Source organism: Salvelinus alpinus, chromosome 10 (genome assembly GCF_045679555.1).
Source record: "Salvelinus alpinus chromosome 10, SLU_Salpinus.1, whole genome shotgun sequence".
NCBI classification, from domain to species: Eukaryota; Metazoa; Chordata; class Actinopteri; order Salmoniformes; family Salmonidae; genus Salvelinus; species Salvelinus alpinus.
Genome location: NC_092095.1, coordinates 46,900,569 through 46,921,904, shown reverse-complemented (window position 1 = coordinate 46,921,904; position 21,336 = coordinate 46,900,569). Strand labels below are relative to the sequence as shown.

The 21,336-nt window shown below is 42.1% G+C and overlaps 2 protein-coding genes, 1 long non-coding RNA gene and 1 pseudogene across 5 annotated transcripts in view; 2 read left to right on the top strand and 2 right to left on the bottom strand.

Moving 5' to 3' along the window:
- The window catches only part of LOC139532104 (putative nuclease HARBI1), a 203,731-nt gene extending 193,598 nt beyond the window's left edge, over positions 1-10,133 (bottom strand). The window contains exons 1-11 of one of the 3 annotated variants that reach the window (XM_071329260.1): positions 9,675-10,133; positions 9,305-9,375; positions 9,041-9,217; positions 8,889-8,950; positions 8,720-8,806; positions 8,591-8,632; positions 8,349-8,522; positions 8,234-8,269; positions 7,581-8,135; positions 7,188-7,299; positions 6,321-7,093 (exon numbers count right to left, since the gene is read on the bottom strand). In XM_071329260.1, the coding sequence (XP_071185361.1) occupies positions 8,234-8,269; positions 8,349-8,522; positions 8,591-8,632; positions 8,720-8,806; positions 8,889-8,950; positions 9,041-9,217; positions 9,305-9,375; positions 9,675-9,832 (807 nt within the window). In that variant the 5' untranslated portion in view covers positions 9,833-10,133 and the 3' untranslated portion in view covers positions 6,321-7,093; positions 7,188-7,299; positions 7,581-8,135. Of the gene's footprint in view, positions 1-6,320; positions 7,094-7,187; positions 7,300-7,395; positions 7,512-7,580; positions 8,136-8,233; positions 8,270-8,348; positions 8,523-8,590; positions 8,633-8,719; positions 8,807-8,888; positions 8,951-9,040; positions 9,218-9,304; positions 9,376-9,674 lie in introns of those variants that run through there. The other 2 variants (XM_071329261.1, XM_071329259.1) reach the window with 2 other exon arrangements.
- The window catches only part of LOC139532102 (MAP7 domain-containing protein 2-like), an 18,714-nt gene extending 7,677 nt beyond the window's left edge, over positions 1-11,037 (bottom strand). Inside the window, exon 1 of the mRNA XM_071329246.1 lies at positions 10,907-11,037. The gene's annotated coding sequence lies outside the window, so the exon portion shown is untranslated. The remainder of the gene's footprint in view (positions 1-10,906) is intronic.
- Positions 2,458-4,483, top strand: LOC139532107 (uncharacterized). Its single transcript, XR_011666497.1, has 2 exons — positions 2,458-3,056; positions 4,038-4,483. It is a non-coding gene; the product is annotated as an uncharacterized lncRNA (long non-coding RNA).
- Positions 10,978-21,336, top strand: LOC139532106 (large ribosomal subunit protein mL39-like; annotated as a pseudogene).

Genomic DNA, 21,336 nt, shown 5'->3' with positions numbered 1-21,336 from the left:
GAAGTACAGTTCCCGCTCAGCCCAGTCAAAACTGTTCGCTGCTCTGGCACCCCAATGGTGGAACAAACTCCCTCACGACGCCAGGTCAGCGGAGTCAATCACCACCTTCCGGAGACACCTGAAACCCCACCTCTTTAAGGAATACCTAGGATAGGATAAAGTAATCCTTCTAGCCCCCCCCCCCCCCTTAAAAGAGTTAGATGCACTATTGTAAAGTGGTTGTTCCACTGGATATCATAAGGTGAATGCACCAATTTGTAAGTCGCTCTGGATAAGAGCGTCTGCTAAATGACTTAAATGTAAAATGTAAATGTAAAAACAGGTCTTCCATAGACTATGACACCTCAGTAACAAAGTTCCAACAAAGAAATGAGGGCTCAAGAAAACATCTCTCTTCAATGGCCTCAGCTATTAGCCATATAATCAACAAGGTCAAATGCAGCACTAAAACCAAGAATCAGCTCAACCATAAGTTATTTTGGTCAAGTGACCTGAGCCATTGATCGGTTAAATCAACTAGAGCTGTTGCAGTTGTGAACGCTGCGTGTAACACATCCGGTATCAGGATAAATAAAAAGCAAGGTCTGCTAACTTTCTTTAATTATGTTTAATTACCGCAAGCAATGAATGGCAAATGCAATTTTCGTATATACGGGTTCACTGTATCACCACGCAGGGTAAAGCAGGGAACTGTGGAATGTACTCAAATAGCAGTTCTTATACTATGACAGTTTTAGTTCCAACTCGTCCAGTTGGCCTATCATAGTAGAGGCTGAGCACGGTTTAAACTCTTGCTCCGCCTTTGGGGGCACCCGGACTTGTCCAAGCCCCTTGGCGCTTTCCTTTGTCCACATCTGGTTGCTGGGTAGATTAGCTCCGTCTTGTGTCTCCCCCTTGATTCTTCACTCAAACAATTCCTAATATGGTACTGATCAGTCTCCTAACCTCCCTGGTTGGCCTAGAGTGATGCACCCCTCCCCTCTCCAGACTGACCACAGCTTTTATGGCCTGTGTTGGTCAGTCCTTACACACCTACACACACACCCATCTGTATTGTTTGTGTGTGTGTGTAACAAAACAATATTCATCTTCAAACAATATGCTAACAGGCTATAGTGCATAAACATAAATCCTAACACAGTCGAGGGATCTTCACGGTATGCACGCTGGTAGAGAAATAAGATGTGCTGGATGTGCTGGATGTGTAATTATCGTCAGACCCACTGGCTCCAGGTCATCTACAAGGCTATGCTAGGTAAAGTGCCGCCTTATCTCAGTTCACTGGTCACGATGGCTACACCCACCCGCAGCACGCGCTCCAGCAGGTGTATCTCACTGATCATCCCTAAAGCCAAAACCTCATTTGGACGCCTTTCCTTCCAGTTCTCTGCTGCCTGCGACTGGAACGAATTGCAAAAATCTCTGAAGTTGGAGACTTTTATCTCCCTCAACAACTTTAAAAATCTGCTATCCGAGCAGCTAACCGATCGCTGCAGCTGTACATAGTCCATCTGTAAACTACCCACCCAATTTACCTACCTCACCCCCCATACTGCTTTTATTTATTTACTTTTCTGCTCTTTTGCACACCAGTATCTCTTCTTGCACATGATCATCTGATGATTTATCACTCCAGTGTTAATCTGCTAAATTGTAATTATTCGATTTATTGCCTACCTCATGCCTTTTGCACACATTGTATATAGATTCTCTTTTTTTTCTACCATGTTATTGACTTGTTTATTGTTTACTCCATGTGTAACTCTGTGTTGTCTGTTCACACTGCTATGCTTTATCTTGGCCAGGTCGCAGTTGCAAATGAGAACTTGTTCTCAACTAGCCTACCTGGTTAAATAAAGGTGATATAAAAAAATAAAAAAATAAAAAATCTATGCCTAAAACATTTGATTGAAGAGTAGGTGTCCCTGAATGCTTGCATTGTAGTTCAATTTATTATTAAGGAAATCAATATCAGCTGACTATAGAACAGTAGTTTTAGACCTGCCAACAGGGCCAATTGTTTAAAAACCTTTTTGAAATATTTCTTATCCATGTCTATACAGTTGATCTAACCAATCAGACTCAAGAGTATCACACATTCCTCCATTCATTCCCCTCTATCATATTCCTCTATCATATTCTGTGGTGACTCGACATTCAGGGCAGGTGGGGCTTAGCCCCACATTTTTAGCAAAACACTGGCTTTCCTGTTTTGCATGTTATTTTGACATGAATACATTGTAAAAATATATATACAGTACCAGTCAAAAGTTTGGACACACCTACTCATTCAAAGAACAGCTCAAATAAGCAAAGAGAAATGACAGTCCATCATTACCTTAAGACATGAAGGAACATTTCAAGAACTTTGAAAGTTTCTTCAAGTGCAGTCGCTGTAAAGGACTGCACTTGAGGAGAACTCAGCATTGAAATAGATCGGTTTAGTTGCTAGGCTGAAGTAGCAAGGACATGCACATTAAGAGAAGATGACACCCAGGCCATATGACACCCAGGCTATACTCTATTTTTGAAAGAGTACATTAACCAAGACCACACGTACATTTATGACAGCTGGACACTATGGTCAGCAGGATACAGAAAGAAAGATGGAAGCAAGATAACTGATGACTAACACGTAAAACATAAGCATGCAATGCATAGATTATTTTAGGACATGAAGAGGGTTCTGTCATCAATATAACCTAACCAAAAGCAGATATAAGCGTTAGTGGGTGTGAACAAGCAAGCTCTGAGATGAAAAGATAATCATAGAGAAAAGTCAAGGGAAGCTATTTTCATATAGAGGGAGGGGACTCTATACGTTATGCAAAGACAGAATCCTATAAAGACAGGACTCTGTGATATGAGAATTTAGTCTCTTTCCATGGAGGGGCTCGGCTTTGCTACTTTGTATTAAAGTCTTTATTGAATTCACAAGTTCTTGTAAGAGTGTTATATTTCTGAGATGATTCTCCACGACATCGCAAGAACCATCAAGCGCTATGATGAAATTGGCTCTCATGAGGACCGCCTGTAAGGTGCCTCACTAGGACGAGGTAAGTGCAAGAGTCAGGAGCAGGAGAGCACTGAGGTCCAAATAGTAAAATATTTATTTGGAAGTCCAACACACAACAAAACTGGTCAGGAAACAAACCCAACAAAGGCGCCCAACAAAACAGGAATTCGAAGTGACAACAGGAGGGGGAAAAAACTATCTACTCCTAAATAAATCACAACGGCACAGACGACCGTTAGAATAGCCTGTGGCGCAATCTAGCACACGCACCGAACAAACACAGAAATAATCCCGCACAAAATAACAGGTTAATAAACCCACAGAAATTAACTCAATAGAACACTGGTGTAAGAAACAGACAGACACAAAACGAAAAAGAAAAATGGATCGGTGGTAGCTAGTAGGCCGGCGACGACGACCGCCGAGCACCTCCCGAACAGGGTTAGGAGCCACCTTCGGTGGAAGTCGTGACACCGCCACAGGAATGGAAGACCCAGAGTTACCTCTGCTGCAGAGGATAAGTTCATTAGAGTTACCAGCCTCATAAATTGCAGCCCAAATAAATGCTTCACAGAGTTCAAGTAACAGACACATCTCAACATCAACTGTTCAGAGGAGACTGCGTGAATCAGACCTTCATGGTCGAATTTCTGCAAAGAAACCACCACTAAAGGACCAATAATAAGAAGAGACTTGCTTGGGCCAAGAAACACAAGCAATAGTCATTAGACTGGTGGAAATCTGTCCTTTGGTCTGATCAGTCCAAATTTGAGATTTTGCTTCCAACCGCCGTGTCTTTGTGAGATGCCGAGTAGGTGAACGTATGATCTCTGCATATGTAGTTCCCAGCGTGAATCATGGAGGAGGAGGTGTGATGGTATTGGGGTGCTTTGTTGGTGACACTGTCTGTGATTTATTTAGAATTCAAGCACACTTAACCAGTATAGCTACCACAGCATTCTGCAGTGATCCGCCATCCCATGCTGAGCACTTAGTGGAACTAATAATTTGTTTTCAACAGGAGAATGACCCAACACACCTCCAGGCTGTGTAAGGTCTATTTGAATAAGAAGGAGAGTGATGGAGTGCTGCATCAGATGACCTGGCCTCCATAATCACCTGACCTCAACCTAATTGAGATGGTTTGGGATGAGTTGGACTGCAGAGTGAAGGAAAAGCAGCCAACAAGTGCTCAGCATATGTGGGAACTCCTTTAAGACTGTTGGAAAAGCATTCCAGGTGAAGCTGGTTGAGAGAATGCCAAGAGTAGGTGTGTCCAAACTTTTGACTGGTACTGTATATGTATGTGTGTGTGTGATGGGATGTATAGACATTATGGACAGTATGTGGATAGATTATATAGTATATCTGTAGAATACTGATTCCATATGTTATTTCATAGTTTTGATGTCTTCAATATTCTACAATGTAGAAAATAGGAAAAATAAAGAAAAATCCATGAATGAGTAGGTGTGTCCAAACTTTTGACTGGTACTGTATATATACTCCAGGATGGACTCTGATATTGCTTGTCCAACTATTTCTATATATTTCTTTTTTTCAAACCCTCCCCTAACCCGGACGACGCTGGGCTGGCTGCAACAGAGCCTGGACTCGAACCCAGAATCTCTAGTGGCACAGCTAGCACTGCGATGCAGTGCCTTACATGCTGACCAGACCGGACACGTCGCGTGCGCGAGCGTCGCAAAATACATTTTGAAATCCATGTTATTCAATTATTTCACCAACCAAGGGGCTAAAATACTAAAATAGAACTCCTTTCTATTTCTGACGCAGATTGCGCTGAAAGTCCTGCCTCTCCCATCTCCCCATTGGTTTATAGAAGCAGGTACCCACGTGCTATTTCCTCATTGGTTATACCCACATGGGTGATTGAAAGAGGATTTGTTTTGCAACAGCAAGCTAGCTAAATAGGACAAATTAGCTAGCAAGTGCAAGCTAACTAGCTAAATTGCCATACATGTTTAATGCTTTTCGACCTGTCCCAAAATGAATGTCATTGGTTCAGAGTTTGTTTTGATATTTTAACCTGTGTGTCGTGATCGCGCTTGGTGTATGGGGACAAAATAAATGTATGCACGATTTCGCAGCCGGTTTGGGTTCGGTGTTAGACCACTGTGCCACTCGAGATGCCCCCTTTTTCTATATTTCTTAATCCCATTCTTTACATATAGATTCGTGTGTATTGTTGTGTTTTGTTCGATGTCACTGCACTGTTGGAGCTTGGAACACAAGCATTTCACTACACCCGAAACAACATCTACTAAATATGTGTATGCGACCATTAAAATGTGATTAGATTTATTCGACACACGATGGCGCCATTTAACCATGTACCGAATCGAGTGTCCCTGCCTTCTACACCAACCTTTGGAGAATAACTTTAATGTTTATATGACTATGTATCCTCATTCTGTGCAATTGTTGTCCCACCACTGTCTCTGAAAAAATAAATGAAAGAGATGTTAAGGAGTTTGTATTTTATAGGGCCTGCCATAGCATGGGGATATTGTATATGTAAATACAGTAGCGACTATTATAGCGGCTGTCCAGGGGCCTGTTGCACAAAACTAGGATAAGGGATTAAGCCAGGATATCTTGGTGATCCTGGCTCAATTGATCCGTAATCCGGTTGCACTAAAGATGGATAGGGGGCAGGAGGATATGTTATGGTATAAATTACCATGGAGATTTATTCTGTGGAGCTAGCCTGCTCCAGACCAGGCTAAATTCCAGGATCTATTTAATCTCATCCCTAATGTCAGTCAGCAGTCACCACAAATGGAAACCAATAGTTATTTCACTGCTCACTATACATTGTTATCACATATAACTAGACCCACTGTTATTATTTAAACATTTGTGATCATTAATTTCAATGATTTTGGATAAAAAATGATTTTTAGATGATGTTGCTATCATTAGATAATTTACAGTTTCCCATAGACTATAAGGCTATATATAAAATGATAGAATATTAGGGCCACCCACAGAGGGGGAAAAAACACAAGTCATAATATTGTAACCAGTTGTTTTAAAGGAGGACAGTTGTTAAAATGACAGATGTGGGGCATTTCGTGAAATTGTACTTCAGTATGGTTTCATAAACAAAGACATGCTGATGTGCCAGAATATTAAGTATCACATTGTCATAAGTATCAAAACTGTAAAAACAATATGTAGCTTTTCTGCAGAAAGAACCAGCCTCATAAATTTATGACTTTATCCTTTTTCTTCAGTGTGGCCCTAGTACTCTGTCATATAAACAAATACACATTCCATATGAATATAAAAACACAATGTGTAACATTATGTTCCTTTATTGAATAAGGACAAAACAAAGCAGGTAAACCATCAGCTCCTTTCGAAACTGAAGTCACAGTGACTCTACAAGATGGAAAGCACAGAATCCAAGCATATTATACAAAATGATACATACACATTCAAAGGTCTGTATATAACACACCCTGCATGTCTGCACACTAAAATAAATGCAGGACAAATCCATACACATCAACTGAACAGACAAATGAATGGATGCAGTAGCCTCCCTGCAGCCTTGTATTACACACAGTATACCGCACAAACATCATAAGAGGCCAAATTCGTCAAAAAACGAACCCAAAAAAAACCAAATTCCTCTGCCACCGCAGGACATATTTAACCAAAATTGAAAGCACACATACTAACTAAAATAATTCAACACATATTGGTCCCTCAGCAGCCGACCACTGTCGTCATCAGGGAAGATTGCCGGATTGTCCCAGTCCATGGCTGGTGGCACTCTGGGGGCCCTCTCCTTCCTCAGGCAGGCCACATTGTGGAGGACAGCACAAGCCACAGTAATATCACATGCCCTAACAGGGCTGACCCTTAATTTGTGAAGGCAGTGAAAGCGTGCCTTCAGGAGGCCAAAGGTCATTTCAACTCTGGCCCTGGTCCTGGCATGGGCATGGTTGTAGGCCTGCTGTGCTTCCTGGGGGTCTGTGAAAGGTGTCAGGAGAAAAGGCTGGCAGCCATACCCCCTGTCTCCCAGCAACACACCAGAGAATTCACCTGTCAACACAAAATCTCATCATTACTACCTCATAAACACAGTGATATTCTTGACACAGCCATGATGGTTATAAATAGGGGTTGTGTGGCTTACCTTGTGATAGGCACTGATAGATTTCAGAGGCCCGAAAGATTCTGGAGTCATGGACTGAGCCAGGCCATTTTGCCACAACATTGCTGATCACACAGTCAGCATTGCAGACCATCTGAAATCATAAGATGAGGAATATTACACCAATCAATGCACATCACTGGCAATGCAGAGTGTTCGTCAATGGACAATATCAAAAAGTTATGTTCACCTGAACATTAATGCTGTGAAAGGATTTCCTATTCACAAAATCGGCCTCATGGGCACCTGAGGGGGCTTTTATCCTTATGTGTGTGCAGTCCACTGCACCAATGACATTGGGGAAACCTGTCACACAAAGTAATGAGTATCCTACTATGTGTTAACAGTTGTCCTGTAATTTGTAGATCCTCTTACCTGCAATCCTATAGAACTCCTCTTTGATGTCACAGAGTCTTCTGTGGCCAGGGAAGGAGATGAAGACATCTGCTAATGCTTTGATAGCCAGACACACACTCCTTATTGTGCGGCAAATTGTGGCCTTGTTCAGCTGTTCTGCATCCCCCACTGAGTACAGGAAGGCTCCACTAGCAAAAAAGCGCAAGGCCACACAAACCATTTGCTCCACACTCAGTGCATGGCTCCGTGCAGTGCGGTGCTTAATCCTGGGACCCAGTAGTCTGCATAGATACCTGATGCCATCTGCAGAAAACCTGTATCTTTCATATAGATGGTCATCAGGGAAGGCCAGTGGGTCCAACCGGTCCCTGAAGACCCTTTCTCGCCTGAAGGCTCTCCTCAGCACAAGTGCTTCTTCATCCACCACATCTCGCACGAATGGGCATGCCATTGTCAGAGCAGAAAGGAACACACAATTTTGGGCCTTCATATAGGCTAGTGGCCACACCTGGTGCTGGGGGGGTGGGCAAAAGAGGGCGATGCCTTATAACGATGACTTGGTTGTACTGATTGCTGGGAAAATAAAAAAAACCTTAGAAAGATGCCACCGTCCTGTGTGCTCACAATAAGAGCTCATATGTCATGGCTCACTTGACTTTACGAGAATATACCTAATTTTTATTTTGAGCTGTGTCATCTTCTTGGAGCTGGGGGAGGAAAGAAAAATAATGATTAATACATTTGTGTTACAGTTAGCATACAGTGTACATTGAAGGCATATCTCACCTCCCTCTCAAGTTTTTTTATTTCAAGGTCCAGTTTCCTAATTGTCCTCTTTTTTATTTCGGACTCCAGTGCAAGATTTTCCATCTTTTTCTTCTTGTACTGAATGTCTATGTCTGCCAGTTCTATTTGGCGCCGGAGGTGGTTGCCATACAACTTTCTGATAGCTTGTGAGCTCTGTGAACACAATACAATTAGCGCAGCTGGAATTTGGCAGGATGTGGTGTCCTTTTATTAATACGCACTATGTTGCCAGGCTGGTTTTCCCACTGTATAGCATCTGGGTCCTGTAAAAGAAATTAGATTTTTTGATTTTGATGAGGACTCCTCACCATTGTAGAGTAAATAGTACTTTCACAGTCTTAACATGATACCTCATGCCTTCTGGAATCCAGAGAGATGGTCTCCTCCTCATCATCGTCTCCATCATGTGCTGTTGCTGCTGCACTGGGGCCTTCACCCTATCACATTTAATCGGATTCATATTGAAGCTAGTAGACAAGACATGCCAGGCCTACAGTATGCCTTTGATGGAGTACTCACTGGATCAGCATCGTCTGGTGCTTGTGCTGGTGGCTCTAACAGGAACACAGTGCTGCCAGACACTGCAAGGCAATAGGTAAACCAAAGTCAGACAGTCCAAATTGATTCAATATGAATGTGGTTGTATCCCATGTAGAGATGGAAGGACATACCTTGAATGAAGCGGGTGGCATCTTGGGAGGAACCTATGCTCGTCTCTTTCCCCCCAGGGATCCCCTCTAAGACGGGCCTGCCTTTATTTAGCTCCAAGGCCATGTCCTCTGCTGGGGTAAGGTCAGCCTTTGGTGACCCACCACCCGTGCCTTGTCTGTGGGTATTCTTTTTCACTGCTAAAACAGTACAGACAATGTGTGAGCAGGCACCTTCTGGGTACAATATATGCTTGTGCTTTGTTAAATATTAGTCAGGGACCATACCATTCTGCAGAATGTTCTTGTATTTGATTTTGACCTGCTGCCATGTCCGTTTTGGCCCGTTCATGTTTAATCTACACACACACACACACACACACACACACACACACATTTAATGGAGTCACACTGCAAAAAATTACTTGGTATTTTGGTCTTGTTTTCAGTAAAAATATCAAAAAATGTATCATAGCTTTATACAGTGTGATGGAGTTACTTTACACAATTTCACTCATATCTGCAGTGCATTTCAATAAAAAATTTAACCGTTTCATAATTACAGTACAACTGCATTTTTGGAGATGTGAATTAAATATTTGAATTGTAATTGTGATGTTTCAGCGGAGCGGTGAGTGTGTAATTGTGCACTACTTACGCATTCAGGCGGTCTGCAATACTTTGCCACGCTTTTTCTCTTTGCTTTATCACTGTGGCGGTGTTGCCTTTCTTCTTAATTATATCTTTTACCTCCTCGTATGCCTCCATGAGGATGTGTGCTTCCGACGGGGAAAAGTACGCGGCTCTAGTTGCCATGGTAAATCAGTTAATCTGTGATCTGTGGCGGGGTCTATTTGAGTGAGCCGTGAGCGCGCACCTATCCAGGATTGGTTTCACCTGGCTTAATGAATCCGTGTCTGCTCATCCTGGCTTGGTCTTTGTGCAACCAATTAAGCCTGGACGCACATGTTTTGGCTTCATTGAGCTCAGCTGAGTCATTTATCCCGGATGTCTTAATTCTACTTTTGTGCAACAGGCCCCAGGCTAGATATCCCCATGCATTGAGCCTAGGTCAGATGTCAACAATAACATTCTGGTTGGTCAGTGACTCATATCTCTGAACAGACAAAACTAGCAATAACATTGTTCATGCTTTACTGAAACATAGTACAACTACACCTGCTGTCTGTTTTTGGAACATACTGTCCTCTCAAGCGTTTATATGGGAACTACTCAACAACCCAACAATTGATTCTACCCGGACCGAAGTCAACGTTGCTCTTCAAGCAGGCATGGCGTCTAAACGAACTCCAGAGAAAATAGCAGTGTAAAATACACATAATTTAGCCCGGCATTAGTGGCCTACTGTTAAACCAGTACCAGAGATTAATCGCCAAAAGCAACAATGGCGTGTCGTATCGTATGCCAATTTCTACAGCGCTGTAAGTACAGCATATGTCTGACCACACAACCGCTGCCACTCGTATAACATTGGCTAGCTTCCTTGTATACAAAATGACCTTGGGTGGTTGCTAAGTACAGTACTAGAGGATGGGGACATCATTAACAAATGTCCATGTTGTAAACTATGGCAGTGAGAGTTTATATAGCTAATCTGGGTTTCTGCATCGCTAATTTGTGTATAGGATGTGGGATTGTGAAAATCAGTTGCCATATTCTTGCTGTCAGATTGTGGCTGCGGCACTGCAGTTGTACTGCCCAGTACGTAAAGTTTACATTTGTTAAATATACGTTTTTTTCGACAATAGATTTAAGGGTTAGCTAGTTCCCATAACACTATTCCAATGATGACCAAAGAATGGCGAAATCCATTAAATCTTTAAACTAGTTTAGGCATAGGAAATGTGTATTGTAATATCATGTATTCACCATTAATTCATTGACTCAGGGTTGGCGTCCAGTGCTGCGTCTGTGCGTCTCTCGGCTGCTGAGGTGCGTGAAAAGCGCAGCGCTGTGTTTTCCCTGGAGCAGGCTCGCCAGTGTGCCCTGTACCCACGCACAGAGAAGATCGAGGTGACCTTGCAAATACCTGGTCTGCAGGGCACCCTGCTCGTCATGAGCAAGGGAGTGTCCACGCCACACAGCTGTGCACGCCGTGAGTACAGGAACAGTACCTGTGGTTTATCTGTGTGCCGCACAGCAGCATACTTAATACAGCACAGCCAGTGTGTGGAATACGTTTCATACATGGATTGTCTGTATGCTGTTTGATTTTGTCAAGGAAGTCAGAAAAATTCTATAGTATGAATCATATTAAATCTCTCTCTCTCTCTCTGACTTGACAGAGTGGTATGTAACCAGCTCTGCCCTGGCCTTAGTAGACGGAAAGCCCTGGCCCCTGCACCAGCCCCTCACCCAATCCTGCTCCCTCTCCCTGCTCACCTTCAAAGACACAGACCCACTGCTGGTCAACCAGGTACAACACAGCACCACAGATATAGGTATACATGCACTGAGGTATATAGCACCGGTGTAGGGTGAAGTTGCCCTTAGACGCTGATATTGGATCAGTTCCGGTTTTCCACCACTAATGGTCAAGGTTAGGATTGGGAGAAGAGAAGCTGATTCTCAATCTGTACTAAGGGGAAACTACACCCTGGAGCGTACAGAACCACAGATAATAATGAACAGAGGTGTTCACCACGATGGATCTACACTGCAAACATTTAAAATCTTACAGTGCCTTCAAAAGGTATTCACAACCCTTGACTTTTTCCAAGTTTAGTTGGGTTACAAATTGGGTTTCAAATGGATTTAATTGTAAAAGAATATCAACGATCTACACAAAATACTACGTAATGTCAAAGTATAAAAAACAAATGGGTAAATTTACCTCCTGGGTAAATATGTCTTAGAATCACCTTTGGCAGCAATTACACCTGTGAGTCTTTTTTAGGGATGCATGATATATCGGTGAACATATCAGAATCAGTCGATATTAGCTAAAAATGCCAACATCGGTATCGGCCGATGTCTAGTTTAATGCCAATGTGCAAAACCGATGTCAAAGCTGACGTGCATACCTATATAACGTAGGTACATGACGTAATGACGCCACGTAAAATTTTGCTCTACACGTGCAACACTGCATTCCTAACCTAGCCCACAATGTCTGCTCTGTGGCTCGAGCAGTCAACAAGTCGGGCAGTCATTTGAAAGAGTAAGAACATTTCAGCGAGACAACTCAAAAGGTGAAATCCATTAAAGCCAAGATAATGGAATCCATTGCCCTTGACAATCAACCGTTCTCTGTCGTGGGTGATGTTGGCTTTCGCTGACTGGTCGAGCACTGGTACACACTACCAAGTGCGCTATTTTTCAGATGTTGCCCTACCGGATTTACACAGTAATAGCGTCACTGCTATTAGCTTCACGACATACTATGGAACGCCGTTTGGGTCTTTGCGTGTCAAAAAAGACACAGTAGCACTGTCAAAGCTATACAAAAAAGTCTGCAAACACCGGCCACGAACGATGTGTTTACAATACCTCGTTGGTAATAAAGCATAATTTGTTCGACCGCAACTTCTGGGGTAGCTATCTTTAGCTTGATAACTAGCTAGCATCAACACAACCAGCATGAAAACAATGACCAGTAGAAACTGCAGTCATTTTCATTATTCTTAGCAATGATTTAGGAATCATTGTGAGTAAGTATTGTTGTTTGCCTATTGAAATTGAACTTCAGTTCATGAAAATAAATAGCTAGCCAGCTACTTAACCCTGTTGCCCAAAGCTAACATTTATAAGCAGCCAGCTAGCTTCATCTGGCTAGTGCGGCTCGACCGGACCGGGTTACGTGTTGTGAAGGTAGCAACATTAAGGATTAGGCACAACAGTGGAATTTGCGGTTTGCCTTCAAAATAAAAGTATTTCATTGACTGTGATGCAAATTAATACAAATAGTAGAATTATGCCATTCTTTTATTTTGAAGGCTAACCGCAAAGTCCACTATTGTGGCTAATCCGTGTTGTGGCTAGCTTCACATAGATAGGTACGATCACCATTAATCAAATAAGAACAGTCTTATAAATTAGGGTTATTTTAGATGAAACCTAGCTATATAGTTAGTTAGCTAACTATATAGCTACTGAAACAGATTGTGCGTTCATTCAATTTTCATTGAATGCGTTCATTCATTTTTTATTATGTGACGTGCAGTCATATTCATGTCCTGATTGGTCAACAAGATTATTTGACACGTCAAACAGTGTTATTTGACACGCAAAGACCCAAACAGCGTTCCATAGCAAAGACCCAAAAGGCGTTCCATAGAAATCCTGGTTGAGAATGAAATGACTGAACAAATGAACAACGAAACAGCACCACAAGTATGTGAAAGAAATAGGTTTTGATTATGTTTTACTGGTAATGGGGACATACGTAAATGCCAACAAAATAACTTTTTGGTCAGTGTGGTGTGTGTGTAACCTTTTATTTAACTAGGCAAGTCAGTTAAGAACAAACTCTTATTTACAATGAGGTACTACCCCGGCCAAACACGGACGACGCTGGGGCAATTGTGCACTGCACTATGGGACTCCTAATCATGGCTGGATGTGATACAGCTTGGATTCGAACCAGGGACTGTAGTGACGCCTCTTGCACTAAGATGCAGTGCCATAGACTGCTTCGTCCGTGTGTGTGTGTTCACTATTTAACTGTAATAGAATGCTTAAAAGACAGCAAAAAATAATAATATCGGTTATCGGTATTGTTTTTTTTGGCAAGGAAAATGTCAGATTGGTATCGGCCAAAAATGTTATATCGGTGCATCACTAGTCTTTTTGGGTAAGTCTCTAAGAGCTTTGCACACCTGGATTGTACAATATTTGCCCATGTATACTTTAATTCTTCAATCTCTTTCAAGTTGGTTGTTGATCATTGCTAGACAGCCATTTTTAAGTCTAGCCATAGATTTCAAGCCAATTTAAGTCAACTCTAGCTAGGCCACTCAGGAACATTCAATGTCGTCTTGATAAGCAACTCCAGTGTATATTTGGACTTGTTTTAGGTTATTGTCCTACTGGAAGGTGAATTTGTCTCGCAGCGTCTGTTGGAAAGCAGACTGAACCAGGTTTTCTAGGATTTTTTTTTATCTCCCAAAAAACTGTCTAGTTCTTGCCGATGACGAGCATATCCATAACATGATGCAGCCACCACGATGCTTGAAAAAGTGGTACTCAGTGATGTGTTGGATTTACCACAAACATAACTAAAGTTCATTTCTTTGACACATTTGTTTGCAGTAGTACTTTAGTGCCTTATTGCAAACAGGATGCATGTTTAGGAATATTTTATTCTGTACAATCTGTCATTTAGTATAGTGGAGTAACTACAAGGTTGTTGATCCATCCTCAGTTTTCTGTTATCACAGCCATTAAACTCTAACTGTTTTAAAAGAACCATTGGCCTCTTGGTGAAATCCCTGAGCGGTTTCCTTCCTCTCCGGAAACTGAGTTAGAAAGGACGCTTGTATCTTTGTAGTGACTGGGTGTATTGATACACCATCCAAAGTGTGATTTAATACTTTTATTTTTACCCATCTACCAATAGGTAACCACCTTTGCAAGGCATTGAAAAACTCTGTTCTTTGTGGTTGAATCTGTGTTTGAAATTCTGTACTTGATGAGGGACCTTACAATTATCTGTATGTGTGGGGTACAGAGATGGGGTAATCATTCCAAAATATGTTAACACTATTATTGCACACAGTGAGTCCATGCAGCTTATTATGTGACCTGTTAAGCACATTTTTACCTGGACTTTTTACCTGAACTTATTTAGGCTTGACATAACAAAGGGGTTGAATACTTATTTTTTTAAATTCTGTCCTCTCTGACATTTTGGGGTATTGTGTGGATAATTGGTGACACAAAATCTCAATTGAATCCATTTTAAATTCTGGCTGTAACAACACAATTTGGAAAAAGTTAAGGGGTGTGAATAATTTCTGAAGTCACTGTGCTGAGAATTTTAGTGTATTGAGGTAATGAAGTAAAAAAAAAAATATATATATACACACACACATACATACAGTGGGGAGAACAAGTATTTGACACACTGCCAATTTTGCAGGTTTTCCTACTTACAAAGCATGTAGAGGTCTGTAATTTTTATCATAGGTACACTTAGGTACATAATCTAAAACAAAAATCCAGAAAATCACATTGTATGATTTTTAAGTAATTAATTTGCATTCTATTGCATGACATAAGTATTTGATACATCAGAAAAGCAGAACTTAATATTTGGTACAGAAACCTTTGTTTGCAATTACAGAGATCATACGTTTCCTGTAGTTCTTGACCAGGTTTGCACACACTGCAGCAGGGATTTTGGCCCACTCCTCCATACAGACCTTCTCCAGATCCTTCAGGTTTCGGGGCTGTCGCTGGGCAATGCGGACTTTCAGCTCAATCCAAAGATTTTCTATTGGGGTCAGGTCTGGAGACTGGCTAGGCCACTCCAGGACCTTGAGATGCTTCTTACGGAGCCACTCCTTAGTTGCCCTGGCTGTGTGTTTCGGGTCGTTGTCATGCTGGAAGACCCAGCCACGACCCATCTTCAATGCTCTTACTGAGGGAAGGAGGTTGTTGGCCAAGATCTCGCGATACATGGCCCCATCCATCCTCCCCTCAATACGGTGCAGTCGTCCTGTCCCCTTTGCAGAAAAGCATCCCCAAAGAATGATGTTTCCACCTCCATGCTTCACGGTTGGGATGGTGTTCTTGGGGTTGTACTCATCCTTCTTCTTCCTCCAAACACGGCGAGTGAAGTTTAGACCAAAAAGCTCTATTTTTGTCTCATCAGACCACATGACCTTCTCCCATTCCTCCTCTGGATCATCCAGATGGTCATTGGCAAACTTCAGACGGGCCTGGACATGCGCTGGCTTGAGCAGGGGGACCTTGCGTGCGCTGCAGGATTTTAATCCATGACGGCGTAGTGTGTTACTAATGGTTTTCTGTGGACTGTGGTCCCAGCTCTCTTCAGGTCATTGACCAGGTCCTGCCGTGTAGTTCTGGGCTGATCCCTCCCCTTCCTCATGATCATTGATGCCCCACGAGGTGAGATCTTGTATGGAGCCCCAGACCGAGGGTGATTGACCGTCATCTTGAACTTCTTCCATTTTCTAATAATTGCGCCAACAGTTGTTGCCTTCTCACCAAGCTGCTTGCCTATTGTCCTGTAGCCCATCCCAGCCTTGTGCAGGTCTACACTTTTATCCCTGATGTACTTACACAGCTCTCTGGTCTTGGCCATTGTGGAGAGGTTGGAGTCTGTTTGATTGTGTGGACAGGTGTCTTTTATACAGGTAACGAGTTCAAACAGGTGCAGTTAATACAGGTAATGAGTGGAGAACAGGAGGGCTTCTTAAAGAAAAACTAACAGATCTGTGAGAGCCGGAATTCTTACTGGTTGGTAGGTGATCAAATACTTATGTCATGCAATAAAATGCAAATGAATTACTTAAAAAACATACAATGTGATTTTCTGGATTTTTGTTTTAGATTCTGTCTCTCACAGTTGAAGTGTACCTATGATAGAATGCCTCTACATGCTTTGTAAGTAGGAAAATCGGCAGTGTATCAAATACTTGTTCTCCCCACTGTGTATATATATATATATATATATATAATACTTGTTTTGCTTACCCAGAAAATGCAGTCACTTGATTTGGCTCACCCAGAAAATGCATCAAGATAATTGTTCTTGTTTTAAGATATTCTGACTTGTTTCAATACTTTTTTTAGGTTAAAGTAAGCAAAATAATGTACCCCTTTTTTTTAATGTCAAGTCATTGCATTCTAATGTTATGAGATACCGTATCTAGGTAAGATCAACATTTATGTAGTGTACAGGGCCATAGATACTCTATACGGTAAACTTTTGACACCAGACATATTTGCCCCCTAAGTGGTGGTTTTCTGGCAGTGGTGACTGACTGGTCTCAGACTAACGTGACTGTGGTGATTGGCTGATGGTTTATGTTTGTATGTGTGTGGCCTCTTCCTCCTTGGGCATACTGGCGGTCGTGTGCAGCCCTCCTGGGCCAGGTCCTTTAGGATTCCTTTAAAGAGGACTTCTCTGTGGAGCTACTCAGAGTCCCAGAGGTGCTAGGTAAATGCCAGGAAACACTCGTACCCATGTTTTCCCTACCATTTTCATAAAAACACATCAAGAAATGACTGGCATCTAGTTAACAGATTGGAACTGAATCCTATGGGGATTGGGGTGTTTCTTGTGTTTCTACTCAGCAATAGACAGTGCATTCGGGAAAGTGTTCAGACACCTTGACTAGTTGCACATTTTGTTATGTTACAGCTTTATTCTAAAATTGATTAGAATAATCTACACACAATACCCCATAATGACAAAGCGAAAAAACTGAAATAACTTATTACATAAATATTCTGACCCTTTGCTATGAGACTCCTAATTGGGCTCAGGTGCATCCTGTTTCCATTGATCATCCTTCAGATGTTTCTCCGACTTGATTGGAGTTCACCTGTGGTAAATTCAATTGATTGGACATGATTTGAGGAAGGGTAGCAAAAAGCTCCTGTCTAAGGTCCCACAGTTGACGGTGCATGTCAGAGCAAGAACCAAGCCATGAGGTTGACGGAATAGTCCGTAAAGCTCCGAGACAGGATTGTGTCGAGGCACAGATCTGGGAAAGGTTACCAAAAAAATTCTGCAGTATTGAAGGTCCCCAAGAACACAGTGGCCTCCATCATTCTTAAATGGAAGAAGTTTGGAACCACCAAGACTCTTCCTATAGCTGGCCGCCCGGCTAAACTGAGCAATTGGGGGAGAAGGGCCTTGGTCAGGGAGGCTGACAGAGCTCCTGAGTTCAAAAATCAAATCACATTTTGTCACATACACATGTTTAGCAGATGCTGTTGCAGGTGTAGGGAAATGCTTGTAATGCTTCTGTGGAGATGGGAGAACCTTCCAGAAGGACAAACATCTCTGCAGCGCTCCACTAATCAGGCCTTTATGTTAGAGTTGCCAGAAGCCACTCCTCAGTAAAAGGCACATGACAGCCCGCTTGGAGTTTGCCAAAATGCACCGAAAGGACTCTCAGACCATGATAAACAAGATTCTCTGGTCTGATTAAACCAAAATTGAAACCAAGACTGAATGCGTCACATGGCACCATCCCTCCTGTGAAGCGTGGTGGTGGGCAGCATCATGTTGTGGGGATGTTTTTCAGCGGCAGGGACTGGAAGACTAGTCAGGATAGAGAGAAAGATGAACAGAGCAAAGTGCAAAGATCCTTGATGAAAACCTGCTCCAGAGATCTCAGGACCTCAGACTGGGGTGAAGGTTCACCTTCCAACAGGACAGTGACCCGAAGCACACAGCCAAGACGATGCAAGAGTGGCTTCGGGACGAATTGAGGCGGTTCTGAGGGCAAAAGGGGGTGCAACTCAATATTAGGAGGGTGTTCCTAATGTTTTGTGTACACAGTGTATATAATGTATGTAATCTCTCTCTGCAGTAACTTCAGGAGCATTCTGTTGTGATGTGGTGCTGGATCCTCAGTTAGACGCCTGGAACCCTTCAGAGGTCAGTGTGTTTATATTCTGGTGTGTGTGTAAATATGTGTGTTAATCTCTGGTGTGTGCATACGCTTGTTATTCTCTGTTGTGTTCGTGTGCATACAGGGGAGTCCGAAATGATTGACACCCTTGATAAAGAGCAATCATTTGTAAAGAAAGGGAAGTTCAGTTAAGAACAAATTCTTATTTACAATGATGGCCAAACCCAGACCACACTGCACCAATTGTGTTCACCTTATAGGACTCCCAATCACGGCCGGATGTGATACAGCCTGGATTCGAACCAGGGACTGTAGTGACGAGTTTTGCACTGAGATGTAGTGCCTTAGACTGGTGCACCACTCGGGAGCCCGAATAATGACTGTAGAACATAAATAATTCAAATACTGAGCTATATTGTATGCTAAAAGAAACTAATACAATTGCCCAGAGATTTTGTGTCTTAAAAAGGTAGGGCTTAAAATTATTGACACCTCCTAAAGATTTGTATAAATAAAGTAGTCAAAAGTTTAATATTTGATCACGTATTCCTAGCAAGCAATGACTTGTTGGATGCATTTGCAGTTTGTTTTGGTTGTTTCAGATCATTTCTTTCCATTAGAAATGAATGGTAAATAATGTATTATGTAACTTTGGAGTCATATTTATTATAAATAAGAATAGATTGTTTCTAAACACTTCTACATTTAATGTTGAATGCTACCATCATTATGGATAATCTTGAATGAATCGTGAATAATGATGAGTGAGAAAGTTAGAGGGTCATAAAATCATATGCTCAACACATGCTAACCTCTCACCATTGCCAGTAACAGAGGAGGTTAGAATGTCTTTGGGGTATGATCTTTGATCCTCTCAATCATCATTATTCACGATTCATTCAGGAATATCCGTCATCATGGTAGCCATCACATTATTGTAGAAGTGTTTAAAAACATATTCTATTCTCATTAACAAAAAGAGTGACTCCAAAATGAATTATTTACCTATTCATATCTATTGGGCACAGAATAATCTGAAACACAACCAAAACACCAAAACGAACTGCAAATGCATTCAACAAGTTTGTGGAGTCATTGTGTGCTTGGAAAATGGGACCAATTACGTAACTTTGACTACTTTATTCATAAGAATCTTTAGGGGTGTCAATAAGTTTGACACCTACCTTTTTTGAGAGAGAAAAAATTGTATTGGTATAAAATATATATTTTAAATGTTGCATACAATATAGCTCAGTATTTGAATTATTTATTTTATACAGTCATTGTTGCTTATCTTTATCAAGGGTGTCAATCATTTTGGACTCCACGGTACATGCGTGTTGAGCAAAGTGAAATGACCTGAGAGTGTGTGTGTCCCAGGAGTCCCTGCGCTCTGACGCGTGGTGCTCAGCAGCTGATCCATCGGGACTTGCCCTGGGAGCCTCTGGAGGTGGCGTCCCCTGTGGCCCTGGAGGTCTTCTCTCACAGCAGGTACTTTATTTCTATACCCTCTGTTGTTCAATTGTATCATTTTTGGGGGGATAAAATATACAAGACAAACCGAAATAATGCAAAGGTATTGAATTTGGCCATCAGTACCCTCTGTCGGAGGACTGAGAACGTGTAGCAGCTTGTTACGTGCTGTATTTTTTGTTACGTTCTAGCATTTTTCTGGCCTGAAAGCCTATTGGCAAAGCCAGTTTCGAAACCTCTCTTCTCTTGCAATATTTTCCCCTCTATCCCTTTTCCTCCATGTTTTCATAGCTCTTTTTCACTTATTTTACTCTGTTTCGTATTCTCTCTTCCAGTGTTCTAGCTGTGTCTGTGTTTGCAGGTGTAAGCAGGAGGAAATGGAGGAGAAGTCAGCACAAAGTCCTAAAGGCACAGTGATGCTCTACAGGTGAGCTACAGGAACTGTACCGCGGTAGAACTCACTCACACACACTATTGACATCCTTATTGAATACACACTCATCTTCACTGTGTTCTCATACACATATGACACACACACACACACACACACACACACACACTTGTCTCACCTCCTATCTGTCTGTCTCTTAGGTGTGGAGACCATGTTCTGTTGAGTGGGGGCCCCTTGGTGGCCAGGACAGGACTGTGCGCTCAGTATGAGGTCACCGCCATCCACCCTCTAGGAGAGGGCGAGTGGGGTCTCCACCGCCGGGCCCAGGGGCTCTCACTGCCCCTCCAGCTACAGGTACATATGTGCACACGCTTCCCCCTACGCTTCCCCCTTCACATTGCTCCACATTATTTTGAGTGGTTCGGATGAAACACCACCACCTAGGTAAGTCAAAATGAGTTAAAACCCATCCTGATCTCTCTTTTTGATTTTTACTGAAAGGTTTCTACAGTATCTCAAATCTTTTCTGCTGACGTGCACAATTGTTTGGGTCCATATCAACAGTTGACTAATGAACAAAATTCTAAAATATGTTTTGAGTAAAGTGATCCTTTAAAAAGTGAAATATCCCTTTTAAGAATCTCTATCAGTATCTATTCATGCTTAATTATTGAACTGCCGATTTAATCCTATTGGCTCTCCCTCCACAGGTTGAGGTGACCACAGGATCAGCCAATGAAGCCGTTTCAGATACATTGACTCCGCCCTCTGCCCCTGAACAGACTCCTTCCCCTACCGCACAACAATGATCATGACTATAACCTTGTTATTATATATGTCTTTGTAATATTTGTGAAATAAATGTGTACAAAATGTGTAAGGTA